The sequence below is a fragment of the Gymnoscopelus braueri genome (genome assembly GCF_963280865.1).
Source record: "Gymnoscopelus braueri genome assembly, chromosome: 3".
NCBI classification, from domain to species: Eukaryota; Metazoa; Chordata; class Actinopteri; order Myctophiformes; family Myctophidae; genus Gymnoscopelus; species Gymnoscopelus braueri.
The window spans coordinates 53,804,476-53,816,975 of NC_137612.1; the positions used below are offsets into that span (position 1 = coordinate 53,804,476).

At 40.7% G+C, this 12,500-nt stretch overlaps 1 protein-coding gene across 2 annotated transcripts in view; it reads left to right on the top strand.

Annotated features, from left to right (window-relative positions):
• The window catches only part of adamts9 (ADAM metallopeptidase with thrombospondin type 1 motif, 9), a 111,509-nt gene that overhangs the window by 67,336 nt on the left and 31,673 nt on the right, over positions 1 to 12,500 (top strand). The window contains exon 28 of one of the 2 annotated variants that reach the window (XM_080423264.1): positions 1 to 546. This exon is cut by the window's left edge and continues 1,603 nt beyond it. Coding sequence is in view for 1 of the 2 variants with exons in the window: in XM_080423263.1 (XP_080279389.1) it covers positions 9,869 to 10,042 (174 nt within the window). In the remaining variant the exon portion in view is untranslated. Of the gene's footprint in view, positions 547 to 9,868; positions 10,043 to 12,500 lie in introns of those variants that run through there. The other variant, XM_080423263.1, reaches the window with a different exon arrangement.

Genomic DNA, 12,500 nt, shown 5'->3' on the forward strand with positions numbered 1-12,500 from the left:
AGCACCGGCCTACATGCTATATACTATATTTGTGCTGAATACTTTAAGTACTGTATATATATATATACAGTATATCGTTGCTGTCGGGCAGAAAACTCTTATCTCCATCTTCAAATTTTTTATTTTTCATAAATTAACGCCCTACTTGATCATACTAGCGTCACATAAAAGCATCAAAAGCAGCAGATCTACAAGCTCGAAACTGCTACTTTTGCCGCTACTTTTGCTGTTTTCGAATTAGAATCCTGAAAAGTAACAGTTTTGGACATATGAGGTTAACACCCGACAGAGACGATGTAGTATTTATACAGTATATATATATACTGTATACACACGCGCTCAACTGGCTATTGTATCAAGAATTCAATTTGTCTCAAGGCACATGTGGTTTGTTTAGAGAGAAGTTACTAATCTCAATTTAACACTTTATTTTGCAGTTCCTTTACATAGCTGGGGCGAAAAACTATGGTTTCAAAATGATTCATTTACCACAGAGACAAAACAACAACACGCACTCAATACAGAGTATACTTAATAGGACTTAAAATAGGACTGTAAAATAAAGTGTTTCTCACAAATGTTGTATTGCTAATTAGATATAATAGCCAGATTTCCTTAGCGTGGACTTAAAGATCTTTGCTGTACCGATAGGCTGCAAGGTCTTTGCTCCAAAGGTGCTTGATGCGAGTATATATATATATATATATATATATATATATATATTGTGTTAGATAATGTTTGCTTTGTAAATACTTGGTGTTGCTAATTATTCTATGCTCAACAATACCTCACTTGGAACTCAGCTCAACTAGCCATTAACCTACGACAACCTGTACAACCATGGTGCTTTTAGGCAAAACAAGGGAGACACAAGATATATACATATATATATAAATATCAAACACTTCCAAATCAAAATATAAGGTTGGGTGTTTTTCCTGTGGCACCTTGCATTTTGATACTCAATTTGTTTGTATATTCTGCTTTTTTTTCTCTCTCTCTATGAGCAGTTTGTTGATTGATTTTAACTTCCGAAGCTATCTATGTCCTAGATTTGATTAAAATATATTTTAAGTGTGTTCATATATATATATATCCATCATCATCATCATCATCAACATGCTTCACTTTAAGAGAATGTGCCCTGTTGTAATGTTTGTTTTTTTTTACACCTGATTCCTGTAACCACAGGGGAAGTTAATAGTATTTTTTGTATATGGAGCTCATTCGCTGAGCCAACCTAAAGCCTGATTCATACTTCGTTGCGTGACGTTGTCGCGTGCCAAGACTGACCGGCCTACCGGCTCACAGCGTTGTTAGCTTGAAGTTCAGATCTTCTTGGTCGATCTCGGCGCACAACACCATTGCACGATGGAGCATAAATTAGGCTTAATGTGTCTACCTCAATCTTTGTTACGATTGCCCCCTATCGGATCTCTCTCTCTCTCTCTCTCTCTCTCTCTCTCTCTCTCTCTCTCTCTCTCTCTCTCTCTCTCTCTCTCTCTCTCTCTCTCACTGGAGTTTTTTTTTTTTTTCAAGATTAACCAAGCCTTGTCAACTACAGTATATCCAATGCAGTCAATAATAGCCCTGCACTGTAAAATCCAGAGTGTCAAATTAAAGGTGCACTACGATAGACGACATGCAGCCACTACGCCCCACATCGCAACACCTCTGTTGCAAAAGGTTCCTTATTTCCCTGAATCGGGCCTACAGCACTTAGGCTATCTGTGCATGACCCTAGTGCCCTTTTTACAGAAGGCTGCATTCCAGTTTCCTGTCCCCCGGGTCAGTTTCTCATCCTAGCTTCGTTTGATTGGCTCAGCAGCAGATTTGAACAGGAAACACATGACACCTTCATAAGTGTGTGTTTCCGGTTCAAATCTGCTGCTGAGCCAATCAAATGAAGCTATCAGAAACTGACCCGGGGTACAGGAGAACGGGAATGACGCCTTCCTAACTATAGTCCTGCACGCAGAGCCTATGGATAGGCCTAATGGCTGCTGTCAGCTTACAGAGATAAACAAAAACAAAAAATTTGAACCCAACAAAAATTATTCAAATGATTATTTCACAATGATGATAGAAAATACATCTTGGGAAAAGCAATACTTGACTTCTGCACCGTTTTTAAAAGCTCTGTGGGTGTTTTCTTTTGAAATATTTGCCCAAGTAAAAAATTTAGATAAATGGAACCAAATGGACCCTTACGGGTGTGTAACTCTGAGAGACAAGTGTACCATTTAAATGAACACTCAGGATTTTGCAGCGTAGGCACAGGTCCAGGGTATGTGTCATCTTCTACCTCGTAATGCTTACCATGTTTATCAGTGGGGGTAGTGAAAACCGATCCAGAATCTGTGGTTAAGGGGTTAATTTCACGTACAACACACTTCTGGGCTTATTTTAAGGGCTTATGTGAACCCCAGACCAAAGAGGTTTTTAAGTTGCTTCATTCAGGATTTGGATATTTGATATCCATACCAGCCCCCCCTCCTATTCACCTGTTTCCTAGGCTGTGTGTTTTCCACTTCCTGTCGATTTCATTGGATATCATTGGTCATCTGACCAGTTTCATTGGATTTCATTGGATCAAATCGACAGGAAGTGGAAAACACACAGCCTAGGAAACAGGTGAATATAAACCCATTGTAACTTCAAACTCAGTTTTAGAGTTAGACTCATTGAAAACACACATATTTGGTTCTGGTGATTGATATTGTCCTTCTAATGCATTAGGGGGCTAGTTTTGCAATTGCTTCTTCTTCTTTTTTAGAATGAACTAAATTAAAAATAGAAAAATATATTGAAAAAAAAACATGCATTAGAAGGACAATATCAGTCACCAGATCCTAGGACGTGTGTTTTCAATGCGTCTAACATGGTTAAAATGGAGTTATACGTTACAATGAGTTACAGGGGTCGTGTTTGTGATAAAATGAATATCAAATATCTTTCTTGAATCAAGCAACTGCATCCCCAAAAAGCCAGAGTAGACATTGAAATGACCCCAGAAGTGCTCTTACAGTGAAATAGCCCTGTGTATCATGCCTGTTATAGCCCACCCAGTTGACTGCCTGCCTCTTCATGGTCATAAATGTTTTGTCCTGACATTACACCTTATTTTAAGGGTCTGTTAAGTTAACCCAGCAGCGAGCGCATTTTATCCCCCGACGCCGTCTCTCACTAAATGAGAACGACCTTAATGACTCTCACATGTCTCTAACGTATCAAAAAATCATATCTGGCTACTTTCAAATCAGCGAAAATTACGACATTTTGTTTACACCAGTGGTTCTCAATGTGGGGTCCAGGGACCCCCAAGCCAAGTTTGTTAATATGGCATAAACATCGGTTTAACCACTTTAACACCTATATAACCTCTAAATATCAGATCTCAAGCTCACAATGTGGTGCGATGCAATGCGCAGTTTTTGATTGATTGAATACTTTATTAACACGTTTGTTAACAGTACAGGTAGTGCAGTCCAGCGGTGTAAAGTAACTAAGTACATTTACTTAAGTACTGTACTTAAGTACACTTTTGAGGAATTTTTACTTTACTGGAGTAGTTCCCATTTTAAATACTTTTGCTTCTACTCCACTACATCTCAGATCCAAATATTGTACTTTTACTCCACTACAATTATTTGAAAACCTTAGTTACTAGTTACTTTGCAATTATCAATTATTATATTATAAAACATAGATTAACCACTTTAACTTTATTTTATACATAGGCTATTTGAAAATAGGGGTGAGTTTGGGCAGGGAGTCGAGATCTTTAATGTGTTTTGTGAGCTTTCAGATCTGCTATTTAAAATAAATCTTGTGAAAATAATTTGAAACATTTAACTACACAAATCTTGTGTGGGGGGTCCCTGGCACAAAACCTTTTCAGGTGGGGGTCCACGCATGGCTAAATGCATATTCATTTCCTTGATATGAAAACGGTTGAGAACCACTGGTTTACGCAACACAGTGGCGTACATTCCAATTCCAATTCCACCAAAACGTTGGTTCTTGCGCTGTAGAATATTATACATATTTATTTCGGAGTCGTTTTCTTTACGCCGTACTGTCCCAGTGGCCAGTATAGGCGGTGGAGTATGTTCACAGTTCACACACACACACACACACACACACACACACACACACACACACACACACTGAAATCCAGAGTGTTAAAATGGACCAACTTAAGGGTCCTTTTTTTAATACTTAAAGTAACACTCAGGATTTGGCTGTGTACCAATTAAGTCTACCAACAGGCTCTTGAAATAAAGTCCATTCCATGCCTCTCACTTCCAACGGCAGTATTAGTCTGTCTCATTGTGTATATTTGTGTAATTACTTGTATTTATTTGCTACTTCATTATCATGTCAATGTCAATATTTAATTTTCTTTATGGATTTATTTTGAATTCATCTCCAAGGTTACAATTAAAGCGAAGTAGAGGTACTATTAAAGGTTTCTATCATTCTTATCATTTGAACAAAGTCTCACCAATCATTTTTCGTCATGATCATCTTTTATTTATTGCATCAACACGTATTGCCTTAAAGCCCTATACTTCTATACTTTGTCGTATGACGGGGTTACACCACATGACGAAAATAGCCAATCTACAAGCCCCCAAAGCATTGCATTGCGACGCTTTCTGAGCTTGTAGATTGCCTATTTTGTAGAGCTTGTACATATGCTATTTTTAATTATTTTATTTAAATGTTGAAAATCTTGGAAATATACAGTAGGTTGAAATATTTTTGCCTAGAATGTCATGGCCAAAATCCAGACGCCAAAAGAAAGATTTTCTGAATATCATCGATGTCGGGCAGAAACCTCTTATCTTCATATGTTTTCTTTTTGTGTTTTTTTGTAAATTAACTTAACGCCCTACTTGATCATACTACTGCGTCACACAAAATAATCAAAAGTAGGGAGCTTGTCGATCTGCTACTTTTGCAAAAACTTTTGAATCCTGAAAGTTTTGGACATACAAGGTTTCCACCCGACAGAGACGATATATCCTCTATTCCTGGCAAGCATAATATGCTTTGAATACTAGCCGTTCTCAGGAAAGGTTGATACTAACTCACACCCCGGAACAGTGGTCCCAAAAATAGTCTAAATAAATGAGATAATTGCTATGAGAACCCACTAACAGACATGTGAAAACATTCATTACTGCCAAGCTTGCCCCTTGAACACGGTATCCTTGTAAAAAGAAAAAAAACACAAGTTCAGCAACATGTACACCTCAATTTAAAAGATTAACATGCAGATTACCAGCTTGAGCTTTATTGTAATTACAGCGTGAACATGGAAGTGGCGGTGTCCCATATTATTTAGCGCTTTACCTGTGGATTTAGACGGGGAAACTCTCATTTCGGGGAAGGGTGGAATCAGAGAGTTCCGACAAATAGATTTTAAAGCAACCCCCCCCCCCCACCCCCTCCCCCGCTTAGCCAGCATTTTCAAAGGGAGGGGGGGGGGAGGGGGGCAGTTTTTTTGCTGAATGAAAAATGCACATATCACTGAGCAATATCTTTTGTTGTTTTATGAGGTCAGGGCCTATACTAACCTCTCTGGGGCAATTATGTGTTGTTTTCCTGTCTGTTGTGTGGAGTTCAAAGCGTTTTTGTATCAAGGTAAATCTTTATTCTGTGTGACAATGCCTCCCCCGGAGCCTCCCATCTCATTTACTGTGTTCAGTCACTCCTAATGCCCACTACCGCCTTTTTTCTTTCATTTTTTTTATCCTTTTGGGGGGGGGAGGTGCCTGCACTTTAAAATCCTGAGTGTTCATTTGACTCTGAGAGTATACAAATAGACCTTTTATGGGTCTGTAACTCCCAAGAATGTACAAACGGATCCTTTACGGGTTTGTAAAGGGACATTTACACCGAGCACTATGACTATAATGATAGCTATAACTATATCGTTCACTGTTGTCTTTGTTATAGTTGTGGTGTGAACTCTGCCATTCACTTGAGTTATAATTATAGTGCTTGGTGTGAGCTCCTGAGAGTTTTGTGCACTTTTGTTTGTGCACTTATTTATTTTTTTTACACTCTCAGAGTTAAATAAACCGCACACTCAGGATTTTACCGTGCGGCAACACGTGCTACTCCCTAAAGTCGCCAGCTCAGTTTAGCCCCTCCCTCAGCCACGCCCCTCCGGGTTAATGCGGATTGATGACATTGTTCCGACGGTCGGTCGGTGGGGGCGGCTGACGGTGACTCAAATGGCGGGCCGTCAGGAAGGAACAATGCCGGGGTGCATTGGTGGGGTCAAGGGTCACGTTTGATCTGGGAAGGGGCCCTTCCTGGGTTATCTCATCAGAACAGACTGACTCCTGGGAAATCGCTGTGCGATTCCAGGAAAAAGAAAGAAAGGCAAAACAAACTCGGAAAACCTGTTGTCTAGTCAGCACAATTGTTTCCCAACCTTTTCTGGATCAGGCCCCACTTGAAAATCTCGAAAGGCCACGAGGCCCACCCATCTGTCCACTTAACACGGCAGCCGGAAGTGGTCAGATAGGTGGGCCTTGTGCATTTTCAGAGCAAGTTAAAATGTTCATTTGGTTGAAAACTTTTTCAAGGTTAAAAAAAAAAAACACCATGTCATTTTCAATATATTCTTTAAGAGATGCCAGCTGCTTCTACAAGTGGCTTTGTGCGTTTGTTTGCTTGTATGTATGTATGTATGTGTGTATGTGTGTGTGTATGTATGTATGTATGTATGTATGTATGTATGTATGTATGTATGTATGTATGTATGTATGTATGTATGTATGTATGTATGTATGTATGTATGTATGTATGTATGTATGTATGTATGTATGTATGTATGTATGTATGTATGTATGACATAAACAGATGCAACTGAATGCAACACAAATATGCAACTAATTACACTTATTTAAGATATAGGCTAGTGAGAGAGACAGCAGCAACCTGGCCTGATTCTTTAATTAGCAATATTTGCAACACCTGGCTATGAGGCACAGCTTACTTTACGTTGGATGTGAATTTTTTATATGAATGTTATATTATCGATAACATCTTCAAAATCAGCAATATCCTGACGGCACCACCAGTTGGCCCCGGCCCACAGGCTGGGAGTCGCTGATGTAGTGCATTGGTTCTGAGGTTCTCAACCTTTTCAGGCCGTGACCCCCCAAAATAATCATATATTTCTTAAATTATTAAACAATTTGGCCAATGTTTGACCAGTGTTTATAGTATAGTTTGTTGATTACTTTTGATGCAGTAGTGGTCTTTTTTCTTTTCTTTCTTTTTCTTTTGAGGTATTAAAAAGGTCTTAAAAGTCCTTAAATTGTCACATCTGGGGACCCCCCGAAATCATTTGGGGACCCACAGGTTTAGAACCACTGATGTAGTGAGTGCCGGAAGAGAGGCCACTAGCAGTCTCAGGACTCCCAGACAAAGCACATGCTGTTGGAATGTGATGTACTGTATGTATGTATGTATGTATGTATGTATGTATGTATGTATGTATGTATGTATGTATGTAGACGCATGTCAGCTCTGTTCCTTTGGACTCTCTAAATAAAGTTATATATGATTCCAATAATATATTTTGTGTCTGTAATTGCGATGTGTAGATTCTAGCAAAAAGGTGCTCAAATGTCTGTGGAAGTTTGCCGTCCAATAAAACCATGTCAGGTCGATTAGCTGGTGGGTGACTGATGCTGTCACGGCTGTCTGTGGAATCATGTTTGTTTACCTTTCCTTTAAATGATTAAGTGGGTAATGACAGGCTGAAGTGCGAGATGAAGTTGATATGAGCTGATTGCTATTTGCAGCACACTAGAGAATTCCAAGTTAATAAAGCAGTTATGGGAGTTCATGGGCTGTGAAAATGAATGGTGATTTACTTTGACCCATTTGGAAAGATCCCCAAGGTAATAGCGTTTTATTTGAGTGCAGCACAATGGCTTGGAAAAGCCCTTTTTAAGAGTATATAAACCTTGAGGAATGACCTGACATTTGAATAGAACTGCAGTCTGGCAGGTTGCCTAGGGGTTGTAAAATGCCTACGTTTTAATGATTTAAGCCTTCACGGCAGAGCCCTATTTCTCCTACAAGGAATGGGCCCACCTTAGTACCGTTCAACACATGTGTTCTGCTCACCCAAGTTACTGCACAACTACGGGTTCATATGGATCGGTGATATTCACAACAACCATAACCTTGATCACATCACACACACAACACACAGTCATCGACAAAACGTCATGTTTATTTATGTGAAATCAAAGTGAAATGCACTCGCAACGAATGCAGCCATAAAAAGGAATCACACGACTTTAATGTCTTATTTGCCTTTATTTGAAGATACAAACCAAAATCGTAGGACGCTGCTGGTTTCACTGGACTTTTACATTGTTGTCACAACAATGCTGAAAGTAAAATGTTCCCCCAATCCCACTGGAATGAACCATGTTATACCGCTTTGATTAAAGGGCCTGAACAGGTGATGCTTGGGGGGGGGGGATTGTACTAACGCTCAGTTCATTGACATCACTGACAACACAAATAAATCCATGTCAAGTTCATTCAAATTCACACCGGCATGCAAAGTAAAGGAGACCCAGTTGATGTTTGGAAACGAGTGTTTTATTTGGACCTACGCAGTTATAATAACCTACTCTGTCGAATGAGCACCGAGGATTTTACAGTGTAGACAAGGGACTGTAAGACCCCCGCCCGTCCCCCTCCCCCTCCCTGAATGAGGTGAGAGGTCATGGCGTGTTCCTGTCTGCCAGGGTGCCATGCTGGTCGGAGCGCCGCGCCACGCTGGGCCGCTGTACCCGTTCAACTCAGAGCCTGTCACTTCCCATCCATCCCCACACGCAACACCCCCTTTGATTCTCCCTGCAGCACTGTGTATGTGCGCGTGTGAGCACATGTGTGAGTGCGTGTGTGTGTGCGTGTGTGTGTGTGTGTGTGTGTGTGTGTGTGTGTGTGCGCGTGTGTGTGTGTGTGTGCGTGTGTGTGTGCTGCTCTGGGGGCGTCTGCCTGTCACAGCAAGTTATATTTTGGCTAGCTCAGTGAACCCGGAGGTGAAACAAAGTGCTGCCGGGTTGCCCACGCCGGCACGCTTTGCCATTGGTCCACCGGGGGCCACGTGGATGGATCCCGGCCCGCCTGTCTGTCCGTCTGTCCCTCTGTCTGTCTGTCTGTCTGTCTGTCTGTCTGTCTGTCTGTCTGTCTGTCTGTCTGTCTGTCTGTCTGTCTGCCTGTACCGAGTTGAAGTTTCTCAAAAGCAAACAAACTGAGTTATTTTCTTTTTTTTGTGCCACTTTCAATCTAGTGTCTCTATTGTTGGCGTGTAATTAAAGGTGAACACTTTCAAATATTGTCAAAATTGTCATTGTTTGTTCAAATCTTTTCAAAAGCGTACATAGTTGATTTACAAGCACCCCATTCTTGTAGATCTGGTATCTCTGTTATTCGCCACTACGACGAAGTAAGTGGTTATGTGGTCAACCTGTGGGCTATTAGGAAACGGATCGTGTTTTTGATCTCGTGTTCTGCGTTGTGTTTTCTCACTACCAACCTGAAACATTTGTTCTCAATCATCACACTTTATTTGTTACAGTCATGAACCCCGTCCTCTGATTCCAGTATGCTCAAATCCACAAACAAAACACCAAACTAACCCACTAACAAAGCTTTAATTCCCAAGAATTCTCAGCACGTGGCACTAATTTACAATTTTGCTCACCTTTTTTTAATCCTTCATGAAGACATTCACCACCAAAAGCTCTTTCGTATTGTTTTTTAACCCTTTGTTTGTTTGTTTTTTACCTCTGGCCCTCTCTCTCTCTTCTCGCAGTGCTCGGCGTCCTGTGGCCGCGGGTTCAAGCACCGCAAGGTGAGCTGCGTGACCCGGTCGGGCCGTCCCGTTCCGGAGGAGAACTGCCAGCGCCTGTCCCCCTCCAAGCCCAGCAGGCAGAGGCGCTGCCGCGGGGCGCGCTGTCCCAAGTGGAAGACTGGCAACTGGGAAGAGGTACGTGTACACAGCCAATGGTGGAAGAAAAACTCGTACTTATTTACTTAAGTAAAAATATCAATACCACAATGTAGATAATGTATACTGATCTGTAAAGTGAAAGTAAAAGTCTGGTATTCAAAATGTACTTGAGTGAAAGTACAAAAGTATTCAGTAATATAATAATCAAAAGTAAAAGTACTCATTATGCAGAAAGTCCCATTTTAAGTTTTCAAAATGTAAAAGAAGCTTTTGAAAATAGCCAAAGTATACAGTATGTAGGGCCGAAGTGGTATATTTTCAAATAACAATCCAAATCTACAAAGTAACTAGTAACTAGTTTTCCAATAATTGTGGAGTGAAAGTACAATATTTGCCTCTGAGATGTAGTGGGGTAGAAGTAAAAGTATTGAAATTTGGAAATACTCCAGTAAAGTAAAAAAAATACCTCACAATTGTGCAGTACTTGAGTAAATGGACTTAGTTACTTTACACCACTGCAGTGCAGTAGAACTATTTCACCCTGCAAGAAAACCCTTCAGTACCCAGTCGGCGTTCTTCTCACGCTGCCAGACCGGCAGGCTTTACTCCTCATGCCAGTTTGAATGCTTCACAGCTTGAGTTGGAGTGCAGGGGAAGAGGAACACATCTGTGCAGTGGGTGGAAGAAGTACTCAGATTTGCGTTACTTAAGTGAAAGTAGCAATACCACAATGTAGAAATAATCTGTTACAAGTAACGGGCCTGTAGGCTATTCAAAATTGTACTTAAAGCAGCACTATGTAACAACTACATAGCATATTATGTCCCACAAAATGATAAAGTTACTTGTTTAAGCAATAACAATCATCCTTCTACAATACATGTATAGACTCAGGGGGTCCCTGCTAGGGGCTTGACTATATTACTATGTATAGGGGAGACAATGACTTTCATCCTGGCATTTGCCAAGGTACCAAGGCAGAGCTGCCAGTCAAAGCGACGACTGGCCAATCACAGCGCGTCCTCGCCGGACAGGACATGCTTGCAGAGAATCTTGGGTAATGAAGTCAAAGACGTTGGCTGCCATGTTATTTGTGTCCAAAGTGGCCACTGACATAGTGCTGCTTTAAGTAAGAAATACAAAAGTATTGGCATTAAAATATACTTAAAGTACCAAAGTAAAAGTAGTCATTATAATTGGCCCATTTCACTTTTTTCCCCCCGAATATTTTATATAAGTATTGAAAGATTTACAAAAATGGACATACTCGAGTAAAGTAATTGTACCTCACTTGGCACCTGTACTTAGTTACTATCCACCACTGAGTTTGAGTGTGGAAAAGGAACACATGTGTTGCGGTCTCTATTCCACTGTGCCTCCTGGCCGCTAAATCTAGTGTTCTGTTACACATCACATTGTGGCATGTTGGGGTTGTAGCCAGTGTTGCCAAGTCTGCTTATTATAAGCGACTTTGGGCTTGTTTTTCTGTAAAGTCGCTTGTAAATATCGGTAGTTTGCGTATTTTTTTAAGTGTAGTTGCTTATTTAGGCTTGCTTCCTAAATGTTGTTTAAGCCTTTTCATATCAAGGACCCCCAGATGAATTAATGTATTTGTCTGCGGACTCCCACCTGAAAATATTTTGTACCAGGGAAATGTTTAAAACATTTTTTTCAAGATTTGTTTTGAAGATATCATCACAACGTGAGATCGGCTTTTTTCAAATAGCCAATGTAGGTTTAAACTTAAAGTGTTCATGTACCATGGTGCTTCTTTTGGGCTTGTTTTCATAGACCTGGTTGCTTATATAGCTAAATCTGGCAACACTGGTTGTAGCTCAGCCCTGAGGGGACTGCAGATGGAGAACTGTAAGTGCGGTTCACCGCTGTGGCCGCGTTGCACTATACAGTACAGGAACAGAAACAACTGAAGGAGGAATGAAAGAGGAGAAGGAGTGCTCTTCTCCCATCTTTGATCCAGCCTAAGGGTTAGCTCTAGTCTAGGGGTTAGCTCTAGTCTAGGGGTTAGCTCTAGTCTAGGGGTTAGCTCTGGGAGTTAGTTCTAGGCAGTTAAGAGTCTAGGGGTTAGCTTGGGGATGTGGGGTACTTACTATGAGGAGGTAGATGCATGCTGAAGAAGCCCATGTTTGTTGTGCTTTTTTCTAGTTCCATGGACCCTTTTTAACCTAAATCTTAGAATCTCGGGGTTAGCGCTGGGATTTAGCTCTAGTCTAGGGTTTCGCTCGGGGATGTGGGGTACTTACTATGTCAAGGTAGACGCATGCTGAAATAGCTCATGTTTGTTGTTTGTTTTTTTGTTTTGTTTAATGGCCCCTTTTTAATGCCCCCTTTTGACAAAAATATGAATGGCTCCAATCTGAAAATGTAAAAATGTCATAGTCCATCGACCAAAAGGTTGAGGACCCAGGCTTTCTGCTTCATCTCTATCTTCAACCACATGTTCTCTAGGTCTGTTGTACGTGTTATGCCCTGCTGC